This window comes from Cherax quadricarinatus, chromosome 1, assembly GCF_038502225.1.
Source record: "Cherax quadricarinatus isolate ZL_2023a chromosome 1, ASM3850222v1, whole genome shotgun sequence".
In the NCBI taxonomy this organism is placed as follows: domain Eukaryota; kingdom Metazoa; phylum Arthropoda; class Malacostraca; order Decapoda; family Parastacidae; genus Cherax; species Cherax quadricarinatus.
Window position 1 is genome coordinate 18,228,891 of NC_091292.1, and position 20,064 is coordinate 18,248,954.

General features: G+C 40.2%; 1 protein-coding gene across 2 annotated transcripts in view; it reads left to right on the forward strand.

Moving 5' to 3' along the window:
* Window positions 1-2,620: 2,620 nt before the first annotated feature.
* The window catches only part of Pdhb (Pyruvate dehydrogenase E1 beta subunit), a 126,158-nt gene continuing 108,714 nt past the window's right edge, over window positions 2,621-20,064 (forward strand). The window contains exons 1-2 of one of the 2 annotated variants that reach the window (XM_053774938.1): window positions 2,621-2,774; window positions 17,578-17,697. In XM_053774938.1, the coding sequence (XP_053630913.1) occupies window positions 2,745-2,774; window positions 17,578-17,697 (150 nt within the window). In that variant the 5' untranslated portion in view covers window positions 2,621-2,744. Of the gene's footprint in view, window positions 2,775-6,577; window positions 6,724-17,577; window positions 17,698-20,064 lie in introns of those variants that run through there. The other variant, XM_070100799.1, reaches the window with a different exon arrangement.

A 20,064-nucleotide genomic window follows, 5' to 3' on the forward strand; every position in this document is an offset into this window, starting at 1 on the left:
AGAAACGAGTATGCACAGATAAGAAGGGAGGCGCAGTGGCAGTATGAAAATGACATAGCATCGAAAGTCAAGTCTGATCTGAAACTACTCTACAGCCATATCAGGACGAAGACAACAGTCAAGGACCAGGTAATCAGGCTGAGGAAAGAAGGTGGGGAGCTCACAAGAAACGACCATGAGGTATGTGAGGAGCTCAACATGAGATTTCAGGAAGTATTTACAGTGAAGGCTGAAGGGACAACGGGGAGACAAAACAGTGGCATACAGCAACAAGGGATATACCAACAAGTGCTGGATGAATTACACACAACTGAGGAGGAGGTGGAGAAGCTCCTAAGTGACCTTGATACCTCAAAGGCGGTGGGACCGGACAACATCTCTCCATGGGTCCTTAGAGAGGGAGCAGGGACACTACATGTGCCACTAACCAAAATCTTCAACACTTCCCTTGAAACTGGGCAGCTACCTGAAGTATGGAAGAAGGCAAATGTAGTCCCCATCTTTAAGAAGGGAGACAGAAATGAAGCACTAAATTATAGACCAGTGTCACTGACATGTATAGTATGCAAAGTCTTGGAAAAGATTATCAGGAGAGTGGTGGAGCACCTGGAGCGGAACAAGATTATAAACGACAGCCAGCACGGATTCATGGAAGGCAAATTCTGTGTCACAAACCTACTAGAGTTTTACGACAAGGTAACTGGAGTAAGAAATGAGAGGGGTAGGTTGATTGCATTTTCTTGGACTGTAAGAAGGCCTTTGACACAGTTCCTCACAAGAGATTAGTACAGAAGCTAGAGGAACAGGCACGTATAACAGGAAGGGCACTGCAATGGATCAGAGAATACCTAACAGGGAGGCGACAGCGAATCATGGTCCGTGATGAGGTATCACAGTGGGCACCAGTGACGAGCGGGGTCCCACAGGGGTCAGTCCTGGGACCAGTGCTATTCTTGGTATATGTGAACGACATGATGGAAGGGATAGACTCAGAAGTGTCCTTGTTTGTAGATGACGTGAAGTTAATGAGGGGAATTAAATCAGATGCGGACCAGACAGGTCTACAAAGAGACCTGGACAGGCTGGATGTGTGGTCCAGAAACTGGCTCCTAGAATTTAACCCCGCCAAATGCCAAGTCATGAAGATCGGATGAGGGCAAAGAAGACTGCAGACAGAGTTTAGGCTAGGTGGCCAAAGGCTGCAAACCTCACTCAGGGAGAAAAACCTAGGAGTGAGTATAATACCGAGTACATCGCCAGAAACACACATTAACCAGATAACTGCTGCGGCATATGGGCGCTTGGCAAACCTGAGAATAGCGTTCCCGTACCTCAGTAAGGAATCGTTCAAGACTTTATACACTGTGTACGTCAGGCCCATACTGGAGTATGCAGCACCAGTCTGGAACCCACACCTGGTCAAGCACGTCAAGAAGTTAGAGAAAGTACAAAGGTTTGCAACAAGGCTAGTCCCAGAGCTCAGGGGAATGTCGTACGAGGAAAGGTTGAGGGAAATCGGACTGACGACACTGGAGGACAGAAGGGTCAGGGGAGACATGATAACGACATACAAGATACTGCGGGGAATAGACAAGGTGGACAGAGACAGGATGTTCCAGAGAGGGGACACAGAAACAAGGGGTCACAACTGGAAGCTGAAGACTCAGACGAGTCATAGGGACGTTAGGTAGTATTTCTTCAGTCATAGAGTCGTCAGGAAGTGGAATAGCCTAGCAAGTTAAGTAGTGGAGGCAGGAACCATACATAGAATTACCTGTAAATATAAAAGAAACACTACCTGTTTATAAATTCAAGTCTCTACTCAAAGATCACTTACTCACCCAAAACCAAATAAATACTGAATAACTGAACCTTATAAATTGTATATCTTAAATGTTTCTCACAATTATATCACATAAATGTTAAACCTAAAACCGAATCTAACTTTATTATTTTTTAAATACACTACCTAACAGAATCCTTCATATGACTGAATGCAACCATATGACCTGTCTTTGTAATACTCACTTGTGCTTTATAGTAATCTGTTTACATTAATGTTTTATCACTGAATTCATCATTGCTTAGTTAATCTTAAGTTAATTTTAAGCCAGCCCGTAATGCTATGCATAGTATAAGTGGCTTTGGCATGCTGCTCTTATCTGTATTTTTTTGTACCTCTGTATGTGTGCTCAAATTTATAATAAATAAATAAATAAATAAATAAAAAACAAAGCTCAGGAAGCAGAGAGGGAGAGGACCTAGTAGCGATCAGTGAAGAGGCGGGGCCAGGAGCTGAGTCTCGACCCCTGCAGCCACAATTAGGTGCATAAGAGAAATGTCTTCTTCAGAATATGTACTGAATACAGTACATCTAGTTTGACGTTTATTTAAAACCATGGCGGGAAAAATTTCACTTTATCCTCCAGATGTCACTAGTATTGATTGTCTATGTTTAAACGCATCATTGTCTTAAATCCTTGCCCGGTAATTTTACAGTATCACAGCTTTTTAGACACACACGCACACACACACACACACACACACACATTCCCCCAAACACATTTTCATTTATTTAAGAAAGGAATCCATTTAAAAATTTTCAGTGTTTGGATAAACTTTTTATTTTGTTTTAAATAATAATACGAAGCCGAGGTCGAGGTGTGTGGCGCGTGTTGAGAGGAAGTCATCTTGTGTTGTTGTCAGCCGGTGTAAGGCTGTGCCCTTAATAGTTTGTATTAATAATGGCTATTTCAGCCACTAGGATAGCTAAGGTAGGCACCTGAGTGGCACTGTCTATTGACTCATTGTATTGATAGTAAGCTAGTAGCAGGAATTATGGCGAATTCCGAGTTTAGGATAAAGGAAGATCCTCTCGAGGGAGGTAACAACGAAGGGTTCTTGATCCAAGGGAGATTTTATTAAGACTTGTTAACCCAGAGGGTTAGTAATCCAGGATAACCCAGTAAAGTCATTGTGTCTGGCTGATTTCTATTTGGACTCTTAGATCCTGGTGATAAAACACTACCAAAATATGTTTTCCGATACCATCAAAATTAGTCAATGTCCAATTAGATAAGATATAAATATACATGCACACAAACACATAACACAGGAAATGAAATCTGACGCCTTAAACTGTTGTTTCAGAAATAAAATAATGAAATATGGATGGGTTCTTCACCTAAATTTGTATTTCGTAGGATTACTCTTCCTTTTGATGCATTTCTTAAATCTCTGTCACTGATAAGGCTAACTTATGTTGGATGAAAGGTTAATACTCTCCCACACCTGCTTTCTCTTGAGATTTTGCAATTAGAGGACACGTTGATACCACAAAGGTTCCAAATGTTCTCTAATAAGGTTCCAATGTTTTCTTATCAGATTTAAGTCCATTGAGTTTCCAGGCCAGTCATTAAGTGCCATTTGGTGAATCACAGTAATTTATTCACGTCTTTGTCTTTTGACAGTATGTCAAGGGGCACTGTCTTCCCTACAAAAGTTGCCCTGGCATCTCTCAAAACTGTCAGACAGATAGTCTGATAAAAGCTTCTTTCTTGTGCATGTGCATACGTATTTATGATGCCTACTGTATGCCGTCAAAATTAGTTGATGCCCACCAAAATTAATACCACCCCTACAAAATATCCGGAGAACTGGAAAGAGTAGACAGTAATAGACTAAATCAGGAAAAAGGTACTCTGGGGCACAACTGGAAGTTAAAAATACAGATGAGTCACAGGGATGTCATGAAGTATTTATTGAGCTTCATGGTGTTCAGGAAGTGGAATGATTTTGACAAAAGACATGATGGAGGCAGATTCAGTACATAGTTTTAAGAGCCAGTATGATTGAGCCCACAAGGTTAGGAGAGAGTGAATCTGGCAAGCAGCAAATTGAGGGGTGGAATAAGGAGCTAAAACTACCCCTTCAGCCACATACAGGCAAGTGCATGTGAATGCAACAGTCAGTCAGCACCCAGGTGCCTACTTGCTGTTACGTGAAAGGGACAACAGGTGTATGGTGTCCTTTGACTCAGTTGGCAGTGCACTCACCGTATAATGAGTGACCCTGGTTCAGTTCCCAGCATGGGTGGATATGTTGGGTATGTTCCTTACACCTGCTATCCCTATTCACCTAGCAGTAAGTAGGTACCTGGGTGTTAGTTCACTATCGTGGATCACATCCTGAGAGACAAGATTGAAAGACCACAATGGAAATCAGACAGGCAGTCCTCGATGACACATTGACTTTATTGGGTTATCTTAGGTGGCTTACCCTTTGGGTTAAAAGTCTAAAGAAGTCTTATCTAAGGAAACATGCCCAGTGTTACCACTCCTGCTTTGAAACCCTGTCTGCCTGAAATGCTCAGGCAGGCTTGTGGCTTTTTTTGTGCTTAACAGTATGTATTTTATACCATGTAAATCACCCATTGTATACTATGTAAAGAAATAAAAAAATTTGAATTTGAACTTGTTTGGAGAATACAGAAAACAATGATCCTGTGTGTTAGTGGCTGCAAACAGTGCTATTGATACTGCCCACCTAGGTATGAGTGTGTGTATTAGTAACTCTTTGGCTAGATAGCAGGAACTGGAATTAGACTTTCCCATACATCTCCCTTTGTGCAAGGTTCAACCCCAATTCTCAATTGTGAGCTGAGAATGTTTAAACTCAATTAAAGAATAGGAAACTTTTATTCATCCATTAGCCAGGTAGCAAACAATTTGAGAAATGCTGTTTACAAAGCAGTCACATAGTGACCAATGTGTTGTGTAAGGTGGGGTGTTCAGGGCCAATACAGTGTACAGTGGAACCACCACTAATGAGTTTAATCTGTTCCGTGACCTTGCATCTGGATTTGCTCATTTGCAGAGTCAATTCTCCTCATTTAAATTAATTGATTTACAATTAATTCGTTTCAGTGGAATTCCAGGCACCATAAAATACTTCAATAATTTCCCTAATATCAACTCTACGGCTTATTTATCTATCACAAGTCATCTAATATGACATAAACAATATTAATAACATAGAAACATGATATATACACTAGAATGAATGAAATACTACATATGTGAGTAGTGCTAGTGGCTGCCATTGTTGTTGGGGCCACCACAGCGGCCATTCCTCATATCAACTTCATACCTTCCCATGCTTTTATTATAACAGAAAACGAAGTGTTTGTAAGGCAAACTCCATTAGATCATCCCTATTCTATCACTTAATTGTTTAATTGCTGCACTATTAATAGTACACTTTTAATGCTACACTTTCAATGCTACACTTATAATGCTACACCTAGTTTGTGTTTGCATGATTTCCTGCTTTAATTCCATGGAAATCATCCTCTTTTTTCTTCTCAGCACTGTCCTTTGCTCTTTCTTTCTTAACACCCATGGTTAGAAACAAGAAATTTCGCAAAATAACTGCACAAAACATAAGGAAAACATGAGAATTTCCCTTCCTCCCTCCCAGAGCGGCGATGTTATGATACACATACTGACATCCAGTGGTGGCAATCTGAAACTCATTTATAGCATTATTATTATTCTAATTACATATTAGTACGTATGTATTCTTATAATAATTTATATTATGTATAATATTACGTATATAATTATTATATTATACATATTATTGTTATTATTATTAGTAGTAGTAGTAGTGCATACATATTCTTATAATAATATGCTTACCATTTGGAATTTTTATTCACACAAAAAATAAAAGATTCTCTGTTATGCAGACTCCTGCATTATTGTAATAATTGTATAAGTAATATCAACCCATTCATGATTGCATATTGGAATGGACAGTGACGTCATTTGTTTACTCTTGAACATCGATAAAGAATCGAACATTTCTTCTACTTTGAGCTCAATTTCAAGATACAGTGGACCCCCGCCGTACGATATTAATCCGTTCCTGAGAGCTCATCGTAAGCCGAAATTATCGTTAGCCGAATCAATTTTTCTCATAAGAAGTAATGGAAATCAAATTAATCCGTTCCTGACACCCCAAAGTATGAAAAAAAAAATTTTAACACATGAAATATTAATTTTAATACACACAAACTGAAGAAGACATGCACAATTACTACTCTACTAAGAATAGAATACATGACACTTATCTTTATTGAAGATATGGTGATGATTGATGGGATGGGAGGAGGGGAGAGTGTGGAAGTTATTGTTTAGAAGGGGAATCCCCTTCCATTAGGACTTGAGGTAGCAAGTCCTTTTCCGGGGTTACTTCCCTTCTTTTAATGCCACTAGGACCAGCTTGAGAGTCACTGGACCTCTGTCGCACAACAAATCTGTCAATAGAGCTCTGTACCTCCCGTTCCTTTAAGACTTTCCTAAAGTAGGCCATAATATTGTCATTGTACAGGTTGCCAACACTGCTTGCAGTAGCTGTGTCAGGGTGATTTTCATCCGTAAAGGTTTGCAGTTCAACCCACTTTGCACACATTTCCTTAATCTCTTTTTTCAATTCCATACTAATTCTTGCCCCTTTTTACGACAGGGATGACAGAAGCTTTCTTGGGGTCCATGGTGACTTATTTTGCAGCTACAAGCACTAAAAACACTGGGATAATGTGAAATGTACTGAATGTATGCATAGATGTGACCGCACTGGCTGGCTTGTAAACACTGGTGCTGAGGCCACACGTGGGATGCATCCCGGATGAATCACGTAAGGCGAGTTTTTTATCGTGAGGTGAGGCAAAATTTTTACGTTCAAATGCTTCGTACTGGGGGTCCACTGTAATACAGTGGACTCCCGGTATACGATGGCATCGATATACAGTGGTCCCTCGTTTTTCGTATTTAATCCGTTCCTGGAGGAGATACTATTATCGAAATCTACGATTTTCGAATCAATTTTCCCCATAAGAAATAATGTAAATATAATTAATCCGTTCCTGACGCCCAGAAGTATTAAAACAAAAAATTTTTTTACATGAAATATAGATGTAGTACATTAACAATACAATGGGAAATGATGAATGAAACATTAACAGCATAACACTTACCTTTGTTGGAGATTCTTCTTAGTGTATGGGAGACTGGAGGAGGAGAGAGATTGGATTATTTATAGTTTGGAAGGGGAATCTCCTTCCAGCAACACCTCAGGTACCAATTGCTTTTCTGGGGTTGCTTCTCTTCTCTGTTTCTTAATGCCACTAGGACCACCTTGAGAGTCACTGGAGTCCTGTCTCACAAAATAACTGTGGAGAGAGCTCTGTTTCTGGCGTCTCTTTAACACTTCCCTAAAATGGCCCAAGACTTTGTCACTGTACATGTTGCCAACATGGCCTGCAACAGCCTTGTCAGGGTGATGTTTCTCCATAAATCTTTCCATCTTACCCCACATGGCAAAAATCTCCTTAATTTCTGAAGAAGGCACCTTCTTCCATCTCTCTTCCTCCTCCTCTGCAGCAAGATTCTGAGCTGCGATCTGTTGCTGTTCCTGCTGAAGCTCTTGCAGCTCCTCAGTGGTGAGCTCTTCGTTGTGGTCTTCCACCAACTCTTCCACATCCTCTACTCACATCCAACCCCATGAAACTCCCCAGTACCACAATAGATTTAACAACAGACATAGGCTCATCAGGGTCAGTCCCAAACCCTTCAAAATCCCTCTTGTCGACACAGTCTAGCCACAATTTTCTCCAGGCAGAGTTCAAAGTCCTGGTAATCATTCTCTCCCAAGCCTTACCTATAAGGCTTATGCAATGGAGGATACTGAAGTGTTCTCTCCAAAAATCTCTTAGGGTCATGTGAGTGTCTGAGGTCACATTAAAGCACCTTTCAAACATTGCTTTGTTGTAGAGTTTTTTAAAGTTTGCAATGACCTGCTGGTCCATGGGCTGGAGGAGAGGAGTGGTATTCGGGGGCAAGAACTTTACTGTGATGAACCCAAACTCCTCGAAAATTAGATCATCCAAGTTTGGAGGATGAGCAGGTGCATTGTCCATTACTAGGAGGCACTTGAGATCCAATTTCTTTTCCAGGAGGTAATTCTTCACACTAGGGCCAAACACTTCATTGAACCACTCGACGAAAATTTCCCTCGTGACCCATGCCTTACTATTAGATTTCCAAAACACACAATTTACTCTTCATAACATTGTTTTTCTTGAACACTGGGATTTTCAGAATGGTACACTAGTAACGGCTTCACTTTGAAATCCCCACTAGCATTAGCACAGAACATGAGCGTCAGTCTCTTTCATAGGCTTGTGTCCTGGCAGTGCCTTTTCCTCCTGTGTAATGTAGGTCCTCTTTGGCATTTTCTTTCAAAAGAGGCCTGTTTCGTCACAATTAAACACTTGTTGAGGTTTCAGTCCTTCAGCCTCTATGTACCCCTTGAATTCATGCACATATTTTTCAGCCGCTTTGTGGTCCGAACTGGCAGCCTCACCATGCCTTACCACACTGTGTATGCCAGTATGGTTCTTAAATCTCTCAAACCAACTTTTGCTGGCCTTAAATTCACTCACATCACCACTAGTTGCAGGCAATTTCTTTACCAGATCGTCGTGCAACTGCCTAGCATTTTCATAAATAATCGACGTCATAAGACTATTTCCTGCTAATTGTTTCTCGTTTATCCACACCAATAATAACTTCTCAACATCTTCGAGTACTGGTGATCTCATTTTTGTCAGCATATTTACCCGCTTTGCAACTACAGCGTCCTTGATTTCCTTTTTCTTAGCCACGATGAAACATATGGTTGTGTAGAGTTTGTTATACATCCTGGCCAGTTCGGCCGCACTTAAGCCACTTTCATATTGTTCAATGATGTTTTTCTTAAATTTAATCTTATTTCTCACCTTCTTTACCAAAGGTTTGGCACTAGGAGCTTTCTTTGGAGCCATGGTAGCTTATTTAGTACTTGCAAGCACTAAAATCAATTGAATATTATGAAATATTTCGTAGGAGCACGCGAGGGGACCTTCTCTCACTGGTAAACAATGCCAGACTGGCTGGGTAGGGAGGCCGCCCCCGGCTCGCCATGCGTACGCGTCCCGGATGACTTACTATTCGTGAGTCAATGTACGATTAGCGAGCCCATGTTTATATGAAAATATTGCCATGATTTCCTAAATCTACGACTCTCTAGAACTACGATTATCAAGGGACCACTGTACGTTAAATCCAGTATACGATACATTTTAACGCAAAAATTTTGCCTCGCCACTCTTTAAAAAACCCGCCACACACGATTCGTCAAGGACGGGTCCACATGTGGCCTGAACTGCCCCGTGTGTGCCAGTGTTTACAAGCCAGCCAGTGTGCTCGCATCTAAGCATACATTCGGTACATTCCATATTATCACAGTGTTTTTGGTGCTTGTTTCTGCAAAATAAGTCACCATGGGCCCCAAGAAAATTTCTAGTGCCAACCCTGTGGTAAAAAGGGTGAGAATTAGTATGGAAATTAAGAAAGATTTTGAAGGGTTTGGGGCTAACCCTGAGAAGCCTATGCCAGTTGTGTAATCCATTGTGCCTACTTCAAAAATTAAGGAAATGTGTGCAAAGTGGGCTGAACTGCAAACCTTTATGGATGAAAATCACCCTAACACAGCTATTGCAAGCCGTGCTGATGACTATTACAATGACAATGTTATGGCCCATTTTAGACATATCTTAAAGGAACGGGAGGTACAGACCTCTATGGACAGATTTGTTGTGCGACAGAGGTCCAGTGACTCTCAAGCTGGTCCTAGTGGCATTAAAAGAAGAAGGGAAGTAACCCCAGAAAAGGACTTGCTACCTCAAGTCCTAATGGAAGGGGATTCCCCTTCTAAACATTAACAGCTTTGACACTCTCCCCTCCTCCCATCCCATCAATCATCACCAGATCTTCATTAAAGGTAAGTAGAGTACTACAAACTGTGCATGTCTTCTTCAGTTTGTGTGCATTAAACTTAATATTTCATGTGGTAAAAATTTTTTTTCATTCTTTTGGGTGTCTTGCACAGATTAATTTGATTTCCATTATTTTTTATGGGGAAAATTAATTCGCCTTCTGATAATTTTGACATACGATGAGCTCTCAGGAACGGATTAATGTCGTATACCGGGGGTCCACTGTATATCTTCCATTCTGTCAAATGAGACCAAAAAACTAGAATACAACCATAAAAACCATATGAAAATACCGCCAAGGGGTGGCTAATGGCTGAGAAGTGAACTCCATTATTTATGGTCCGATTTCTTCCATTTTTGGTGAATGTTAAGAAGCATCTTTCCAACATACATTGCCAAAGTTTCAATAAGATAGTCCAACAAACAAATGAGATCCAAAACCCTAGATCAAGAGTAAGAGCCCCTCACAAACGTCAAGGAACCTTCTTTGAGGCCCACTCATTTATGGAAATTTCACTCGAGTATGGAAGCAAAAAAATCGGCCGAGTGACTGCTCGTATTTGGGAAAACCTGCATGTGGATGCACTCGCAAGTGGAAGTTCCACTGTATGTATTTTCTTGTTTATAGACTTATGCAGTGAAGCACTGAAGGTCTTAACATAGAAGTAGAGGTACAGTATTTATTTTTCTAATGATTTCTTTACACTTGTTATTTTGATAAAGTTGTATTAGGTTTGGTTGGTTAGATTATCACAATTAGTCCTGGAGTTAGTGTGTTAGTTAATCCATTTATTACACAAGATTTTGACAATATACTAACTTTGTCACCAGGCATAAGTCATGTATTTACACTGATGAGCCATGCTCACCTGCAGTGTCGTCTTTGATTTGTTATACCTCATTTCTACCCCAGTACAGTATATAAGGTCTTGCCCTGTGCCTCTGCTTTAGACTAGGGCACTGACTACCTTTTATCAAGGCTGAGGGACTGATTGCCTCTCCACTTCTACCATCTCCAGTATTCGACTGAAGAAGCCTGTTCCACTGGCACAGTGTTTTAGAAAGAGATACAGTGGGCCCCAGGTTTTCAGCCGGTGCAGAAATTGTACAATTCGGATTTCAAGCACTTTTTTTTCTGCGAAATTTCCCCCCAGGTTTCGTACATCAGCTCAGAAATTGACAGTACCAGACACATCCACCTGGGCCACTCATATGTTCGTGACTCACTCTTGGACACATTACTTGTCTTATTTTATGTTAATATAGAGATTTTCATTAATCCATCTATGATATTTTCTTCAAAATTATGTAAGAAACATGTTACATAGCATATAAACATGTCTTTGTTACTCGTTCACCGAGTGTGTGTCCTAGTCTTAACGCCATAGTAATACTAATAGTACGTAATAATAGTCTCTCTTGGGCATATTAAATGTCTTATTTTACGTTAATATAGGGAAACCAGTTATTTTATATAGCCGGACTTGAGTCTTGGAAATGGGAAGTACAATGTCTGCACTTTAAAGGAGGGGTTTGGGATACAGTGGACCCCCGACATTTGATGGCATCGACATTCAATAAATCCGACATTCGATGCATTTTAACGCAAAAATTTCGCCTCGACATTCGATGGAAAACCCAACATTCGATACGATTTGTACGAGACGTGTCCACGTGTGGCCTGAACTACCCCTTGTGTGCCAGTGTTTACAAGCCAGCCAGTGTGCACGCATCTAAGGATACATTCGGTACATTACATATTATCCATATTATCACTGTTTTTGGTGCTTGTTTCTGCAAAATAAGTTACCTTGGGTCCCAAGAAAGCTTCTAGTGCCAACCCTGTGGTAAACAGGGTGAGAATTAGTATGGAAATTAAGAAAGATTTTGAAGGGTTTGGGGCTAACCCTGAGAAGCCTATGCCAGTTATGGACTCCATTGTGCCTTCTTCAAAAATTAAGGAAATGTGTGCAAAGTGGGTTGAACTGCAAACCTTTATGGATGAAAATCGCCCTAACACAGCTATTGCAAGCCGTGCAGGTGACTATTACAATGACAATGTTATGGCCCATTTTAGACAAATCTTAAAGGAACTGCGACAGAGGTCCAGTGACTCTCAAGCTGGTCCTAGTGGCATTAAAAGAAGAAGGGAAGTAACCCCGGAAAAGGACTTACTACCTCAAGTCCTAATGGAAGGGGATTCCCCTTCTAAACATTAACAACTTCGACACTCTCCCCTCCTCCCATCCCATCAATCATCACCAGATCTTCATTAAAGGTAAGTGTCAGTTATTCTATTGTTATTATTCTATTGTTATTGTTGTTATTGTAATTATTCTATTGCATTAAACTTAATATTTCGTGTGGTAAAATTTTTTTTTTTCATACTTTTGGGTGTCTTGCACGGATTAATTTGATTTCCATTATTTCTTATGGGGAAAATTAATTTGACTTTCGATATTTTTGACATTCGATAGCTCTCAGGAATGGATTAGTATCGAATGTCGAGGGTCCACTGTATTGGCAGTTTGGAGGGATATGTTGTGTATCTTTATACATATATATACTTCTGAACTCTTGTATTCTGAGCACCTCTGCAAAAACAGTGATTATGTGTGAGTGAGGTGAAAGTGTTGAATGATGATGAAAGTACAGTGGTCCCTCGTTGTTCATAATTAATCCGTTCCTGGAGTCGTTACTATAAACGAAATTTACGATTTACGAATCAATTTTCCCCATAAGAAATAATGTAAATACAATTAATCCGTTCCTGACACCCAGAAGTATTAAAACAAAAAATTTTTTAACATGAAATATACATGTAGTACATAAACAATACAATGGGGAAATGATGAATGAAACATTAACAGCATAACACTTACCTTTATTGGAGATTCTTTTTAGTGTATGGGAGACTGGAGGAGGAGAGAGAGTGGATTGTTTATAGTTTGGAAGGGGAATCCCCTTCCATCAACACCTCAGGTACCATTTGCTTTTCTGGGGTTGCTTCTCTTCTCTGTTTCTTAATGCCACTAGGACCACCTTGAGAGTCACTGGAGTCCTGTCTCACAAAATAACTGTGGAGAGAGCTCTGTTTCTGGCATCTCTTTAACACTTCCCTAAAATGGCCCAAGACTTTGTCACTGTACATGTTGCCAACCTGGCTTGCAACAACGTTGTTAGGGTGATGTTTCTCCATAAAGCTTTCCATCTTACCCCACATAGTAAAATCTCTTTAATATCTGAAGAAGGCACCTTCTTCCATTTCTCTTCCTCCTCCTCTGCAGCAAGATTCTGAGCTGTGATGTGTTGCTCTTCCTGCTGAAGCTCTTGCAGCTCCTCAGTGGTGAGCTCTTCATTGTGGTCTTCCACCAATTCTTCAACATCCTCCAAACTCACATCCAACCCCATGGAACTCCCCAGTGCCACAATTGATTTTACAACAGACATAGGCTCATTAGGATCAGTCCCAAATCCTTCAAAATCCCTCTTGTCGACACAATCTGGCCACAATTTTCTCCAGGCAGAGTTCAAAGTCTTGGTAGTCACTCCCTCCCAAGCCATACCTATAAGGGTTATGCAGTGGAGGATGCTGAAGTGTTCTCTCCAAAATTCCCTTAGGGTCAAGTGAGTGTCTGTGGTCACAGTCAAGCACCTGTGAAACATTGCTTTTGTGTAGAGTTTTTTAAAGTTTGCAATAACCTGCTGGTCCATGGGTTGGAGGAGAGGAGTGGTATTCGGGGGCAAGAACTTTACTGTGATGAACCCAAACTCCTCGAAAATTAGGTCATCCAAGTTTGGAGGATAAGCAGTTGCTTTGTCCATTACTAGCACGCACTTGAGATCCAATTTCTTTTCCAGGAGATACTCCTTCACACTAGGGCCAAACACTTCATTGAACCACTCGACGAAAATTTCCCTCGTGACCCATGCCTTACTATTAGATTTCCAAAACACACACAATTTACTCTTCATAACATTGTTTTTCCTGAACACTGGGATTTTCAGAATGGTACACTAGTAATGGCTTCACTTTGAAATCCCCACTAGCATTAGCACAGAACATTAGCGTCAGCCTATCTTTCATAGGCTTGTGTCCTGGCATTGCCTTTTCCTCTTGTGTAATGAAGGTCCTCTTTGGCATTTTCTTCCAAAAGAGGCCTGTTTCGTCACAATTGAACACTTGTTCAGGTTTCAGTCCTTCAGCCTCTATGTACTCCTGGAATTCATGCACATATTTTTCAGCTGCCTTGTGGTCCGAACTGGCAGCCTCACCATGCCTTACCACACTGTGTATGCCAGTACGGTTCTTAAATCTCTCAAACCAGCCTTTGCTGGCCTTAAATTCACTCACTTCACCACTATTTGCAGGCAATTTCTTTACCAAATCTTCATGCAACTGCCTAGCCTTTTCACAAATAAACGAAGTCATAAGAATATCTCCTGCTAATTGTTTCTCATTTATCCACACCAATAATAACTTCTCAACCTCTTCCAGTACTGGTGATCTCATTTTTGTCAGCATAGTTACTCCCTTTGCAACAACAGCATCCTTTATTTCATTTTTCTTGGCCACTATGGAACGTAAGGTTGTGTAGGATTTCTTATACATCCTGGACAGTTCGGCCACACTTGTACCACTTTCATATTGTTCAATGATGGTTTTCTTAAATTCAATCGTATTTCTCACCTTCTTTACCACAGGCTTGGCACTAGGAGCTTTCTTTGGAGCCATGGTAGCTTATTTAGTACTTGCAAGCACTAAAGTAAATGGAATATTATGAAATATTTCGCTGGAGCATGCGAGGGGACCTTTGCTCACTGGTAAACATTGCCAGACTGGCTGCCGCCCTGGCCCATGCCGTGCGTGCGCGTCCCGGACAAACTACGACTCGCGAGTCAACCTATGAAAAGCGAGTCCATGTTTATACGAAAATACCCCTATGATTGGCGAATTTTACGATTGCCGGGAACCACGAAAAGCGGGGGACCACTGTATTTTCTTTTTGGGGATTTTCTTTCTTTTTGGGTCACCCTGCCTCAGTGGGAGACTGCCGACTTGTTAAAAAAAAAAAAAAAAACACATTTTCATTAATGCATCTATGATATTTTCTTTAAAATTATGTAACACATTATATAGTATATAAACATGCAGTGTTTATATGTTATGTATGTTTAATAATAATCACTCTTGGGCACATTAAATGTCTTATTTTATGTTAATATAGACATTTTCATTAATCCATCTATGATATTTTCTTCAAAATTACACTATAAGAAACACATTACATTACAAGAAGTGAGGTTGGGTAGAGGTAAACATTCCATTTTCTCTGGTCCAGCTTCAAAGTAAACGTGTATGAATCTGTGTTGGCCCTGTAACTGCCCTTAATAGTACATAAGGCTTTTGTTTACAATTCTCGGCATGAATTATTCATTACTTCTCCCTTTGTTTATTATGGCATGTAAAGGTAGTTGTTAGAAACGATTAAACTCGGTGAACATGGTATGTCAATGGTAATAATATGGCTGTAGGCCGCAGTGCATGTAGCCGGTAGGTATATGCCTGGGATGTAGTCCCTCTGGGAGTATAAATACTATCACCAACAAGAGTTCAATAAAGATATGTAATGTTCATTTATCATTAACCCTTTGACTGTTTTGGTCATATATAGTATACATCTTACGAGCCACCGTCTTTGATGTATATACTATACTCATAAATTCTTGCGGCTTCAAATCAAGCAGGAGAAAGCTGGTAGGCCCACATGTGAGAGAATGGGTCAGTGTGGTCAGTGTGCACCATATAAAAGAAAATCCTGCAGCACACAGTGCATAATGAGGAAAAAAAAAACTCCGACTATTTTTTTTTATCAAAATGCCAAATTTGTGGTCTATTTTTGTATAATATTTATGGTTGTATTCTCGTTTTCTTGGTCTCATTTGATAGAATGGAAAACATATTATAGAAATAGAGGTGATGTTGATTGGTTTTACTATGAAAAGAACCTTGAAATGTTTGATTTTTGCCAGTGTTCAAAAGTAAACAAATGATGTCATTTTCCAATAAATGTCCAAGTAGCCATTCTAATATGCAGTCATGAATGGGTTGACATTATTTATACAATTATTACAATATTGCAGTAGTCTGCATAACAGTAAATCTTCTGGTTTTTTTTTAATAAAAATTCAAAATAGAAAACAAGAGTAATATCAGAGGGGCATGACTGATGAACAAAGAAAATGTTATTTTACAGCCAGGAATGTCTGCATTGTTCATTCTGGACCCTATTTTGAAATTGTCATATTTTTTGATTTTCGTGAAATTGGCCAAATTGCAAATTTCTGACCACATTATTGGGTAGTTGATATCGGTAAATGGGCAGTTTCTTGTACTCAATCGATACAAAAAATGTTGTTCTAAAGAAATAGCTATGAGTTTGGTCGACTGGAACAATGGAATTAGCTGAAAATAGGGCTCAGAGTGGGCAAAATCACCGATTCGTAAATATCACCGAGATCGCTAACTTCGCAAGAGCGTAATTCCGTTAGTTTTCCATCAATTTTGTTTTTTTGGTGTCATTACAATCGGGAAAAGATTCTCAATCATTTCATAAGAATTTTTTTTGTGGGTGGGGGGGGGGGGGAATTTTGCGACACCAGAAGACATCTCAGGATTTGGGGTTGCGACAGTCAAGGGGTTAAATGTCGTAATATATTACGTATGGGTGGGGTGGGCTCACCAGGCTGGCTACCATAAATCTCAAACCTGACTTCCTACAAATTAAACTCAACTCTCACCCTACATTAAGACTACAAATATTTTAAGGTAAGCAATGGGTGTACTGTGTGTGTATTTTACTTTTTATTGTTTTTAATGCCTAGTTCTATTGCTAATGTAATATATGTTAGTGTAAACTTGTTACCTGGCATTTATGTGCATTTATAAGTGGAAAAAATGGCATTCTGCTTTCCAGCGATGTCTGCTTTCCGGCAGTAGCCTGGAATCTAAACTGCCATATGAGTGGGGCCCTACTGTACTGTCTTGTTTACATAAATAAGACAAGTTCAGCACCATTACATTTATTATGGAGATATTTCACTTGCTGGGAGTTTTGCCAGTCCAGTTTATTGGACTGGCAAAGCTTTCAGTGAGTGAAACATTTCCATATTCGGTGTCCTAGTACTGCTCAAGTTTTCATCTTATTTATGTACTTGTTAGTAGTTGATATCGTCTTTGACCTGTACTGATTGTATGTATATAAGATACAGAAATGTAAATTCTATACAGTATATGTAACACAAATATACATTTGCCTATCTATCATGAATTGAGAATTATTATTGAATTGTTGAACACTTTCTTTATATTGGTTTGTGGTAATCTGTTTTAAATAAAAAATACTTGTTTCTGTGTCTGTGGTTGTAGGGATTTTTTGTACAATAAGCCGTCACTATACTAGACCTCTGTATGAAGGAACAAAGTCTGCTGGGTCAGTTAATTCAGAAACAGTGGACAAAGTCCACTGGATATATATTTGTTCATTATTATTACTGTCATGGCAAATCATATTATTATTACTGTCATGGCAAATCATGTCCTTCTTTATCCACCACACTTGCCATTACCAGCCACCTGCTCCTCCCTTTTAGTTTGTTATATATTGAAGGGTTACTGAAAAAAAAAATTATTGCAGAGGTTGTCTGGAGTATTGAGTCAAAGTTTCTCAACAAGTAGGGCTGCAACAGCAAGTCAGTTAACTGTCCGAGATGCCCTCAACAGCGCCCTTGATGAGGAAATGGAGCGAGATGAAACAGTAAGGGAGTATACTACAGTAATTTTTTATTTGTAATAAAGTTGGTAGAATTACAGACAATATGTAAAGTAAAAGGACACAAGTGCAACTAATGTGACATTTTATTGTGGCAACGTTTCGCTCTCCAGGAGCTTTATCAAGCCATTACAAACAATACATGGACACAGAGGGTATATAAAGGCTCAGAGTGAGGTGCAGTACTAGTGAGGTACCATTTAGATGTTCACTAGTGGTAGTAGTAGTAGTAGTGACAAAAGTAGTAGTAGTAATACAATATGGTAGAGCAATTAATTCGTACATGAGTAAAAGGATATAAAAGCTATTACTTGGGTAACATAAAAATACGTTGGACAAATATAGACTGGAAAGAGGCAGCCTGTTTCAGTGTTCACTCTCTGTAATGTGCTTTGTGTAGTATAACAGGAGAGACTATGTGATGGCAGGGTTTACTGTTTTCAGGAGGATTCTTGCTAAGACTTCAGAGATGGAGAAGCTGCCGTTGTTTTGTTTAATTGTATTCGAAACGGCGATCAGTGCTGATTCGAGGCACTTGCATCTGCGGAAATTAGTTTCTTTAATCACTAATTGGGCGTCTCTGAATTTCATGAGATGATTGGTAGAATTTCGATGTTGTATACAGGCGTTGTTCAAGTTATCGTTCCTACATGCGTAAATGTGTTCATTGAGGCGGGTGTCGAGGTTTCTTGCTGTTTCACCTACGTAAATCTTGTCACAGCCTCCACAGGGTATAGTGTAAACTCCTGCGTTGACTGGTTCGTGGTGCTTGGATTTTGTTCTGGTTAGATCCTTTATTGAAGTGCTAGAAGCGATGGCGACTCTGGTGTTAGCTTGTGAAAGTACTTTTGAAACGTTCAGTGCACCCTGGCTGTTGGGAAGAATTATAACTTTGTTGGGAGTGGTGTTGGTGCGTGGAGAATTAATGATCTGAAGAGCTCTTTTCTTGCAGTCTTTGATGAAAAAGGAAGGAAAATGTAGCTCAGTGAATGTTTGGTGAATGTATGTACATTCCTCGTCAAGAAACTCAGGACTACAAATTCGGTATGCTCTTAGGAAAAACCCGATGATGATGCCTCTTTTGGTCTTGGTATCTTGATTGGAATAGAAGTGTGTGAGATCATTTTTATTGGTGGGTTTCCGATAAACTTGAAATCTTAGGTTGTTGTCTACTTTGTGAATGAGGATGTCGAGGAAAGGTAGCTTGTCATTGGACTCTTCTTCTAGTGTAAACTGGATCGCCGGTTCAACTGCGTTGAGCCTTGCCTGAAGATTCCGTACATCAAAACGTTCGGGAGTTATTACGAGGACGTCGTCCACGTAACGTAACCAAGTGACGCTTGAAGGGATGATGTTGGCGAAGTGTTCGGACTCTAGGTGTTCCATGTATAAGTTGGCTAGGATGGCACTGATGGGGGACCCCATTCCCATGCCATAGGTTTGTTTGTAGAGCTTGTTATTGAAAGAAAAACAGTTGAAATTAACACAGAGTTCAATCAAGTCAACAAAATCTCCGGGAGGTAGAGGAAGATTAAGGTCCTGATTGACTTTACGTCATAGAACCTCGATGGTTTTTTTGGTAGGTACTTTTGTGAAGAGGGAAGTCACATCCAAACTGCTTAGTTTCTTGTTACGGATGGAGAGGTTTCGGATGGGGTTGAGAAGGTCGCCTGAGTGTTTAAGATGAGCGGGGCTGATGGTCCCCAGAAGGCAGGAAAGATGTTTGGCAAGAACTCCGGCTAGTTTGTGTGGAGCAGTGCCTATTCCTGACGTGATTGGTCTGAGAGGAATATTGTGTTTATGGGTCTTGGGTAAACCATACATGTGTGCTGGTTTAGGGTTGCTTGGTAACAAGTACAGAAGTTTCTTCCCTTCTCTAGTGCGTTTGAGTATTTGTCTGGTTTTGTATAGAAAGTCTTTGGTGAGTGTCTCCCACTGTTGAGTGCTGATGGGTTCGTATGTAGATTGATCATTCAAAAGGTCCATCATTTTAGTGTTGTAGTCACTGGTGTTGAGTATGACGACTCCACCTCCTTTGTCGGCGGTGGTGACGATAATGTTGGGGTCGTTGGCGAGGTCCTTAAGGGCAGTGATGTATCGTTTAGGAAGATTAGAAGAAGGTTCACATAAAGCTGCAGTGAGAAGGCCCTGTATATAACCCTTCTGGAAGTTGCTGTCATTGTGTCTATGGTTCCTGGTAACAAGATCGAGTTGATAGTTAGGTTTGCGTATGTTGGTGGTAAATTTGAGTCCCAGACTCAGTGCTTGTTTCTCGTAGTCAGTTAAGGTGCGTGACGATAAGTTGTTTATCAGGGATTCGCGTCCCATTTCCTTCCATCGACTGTTAGTGCA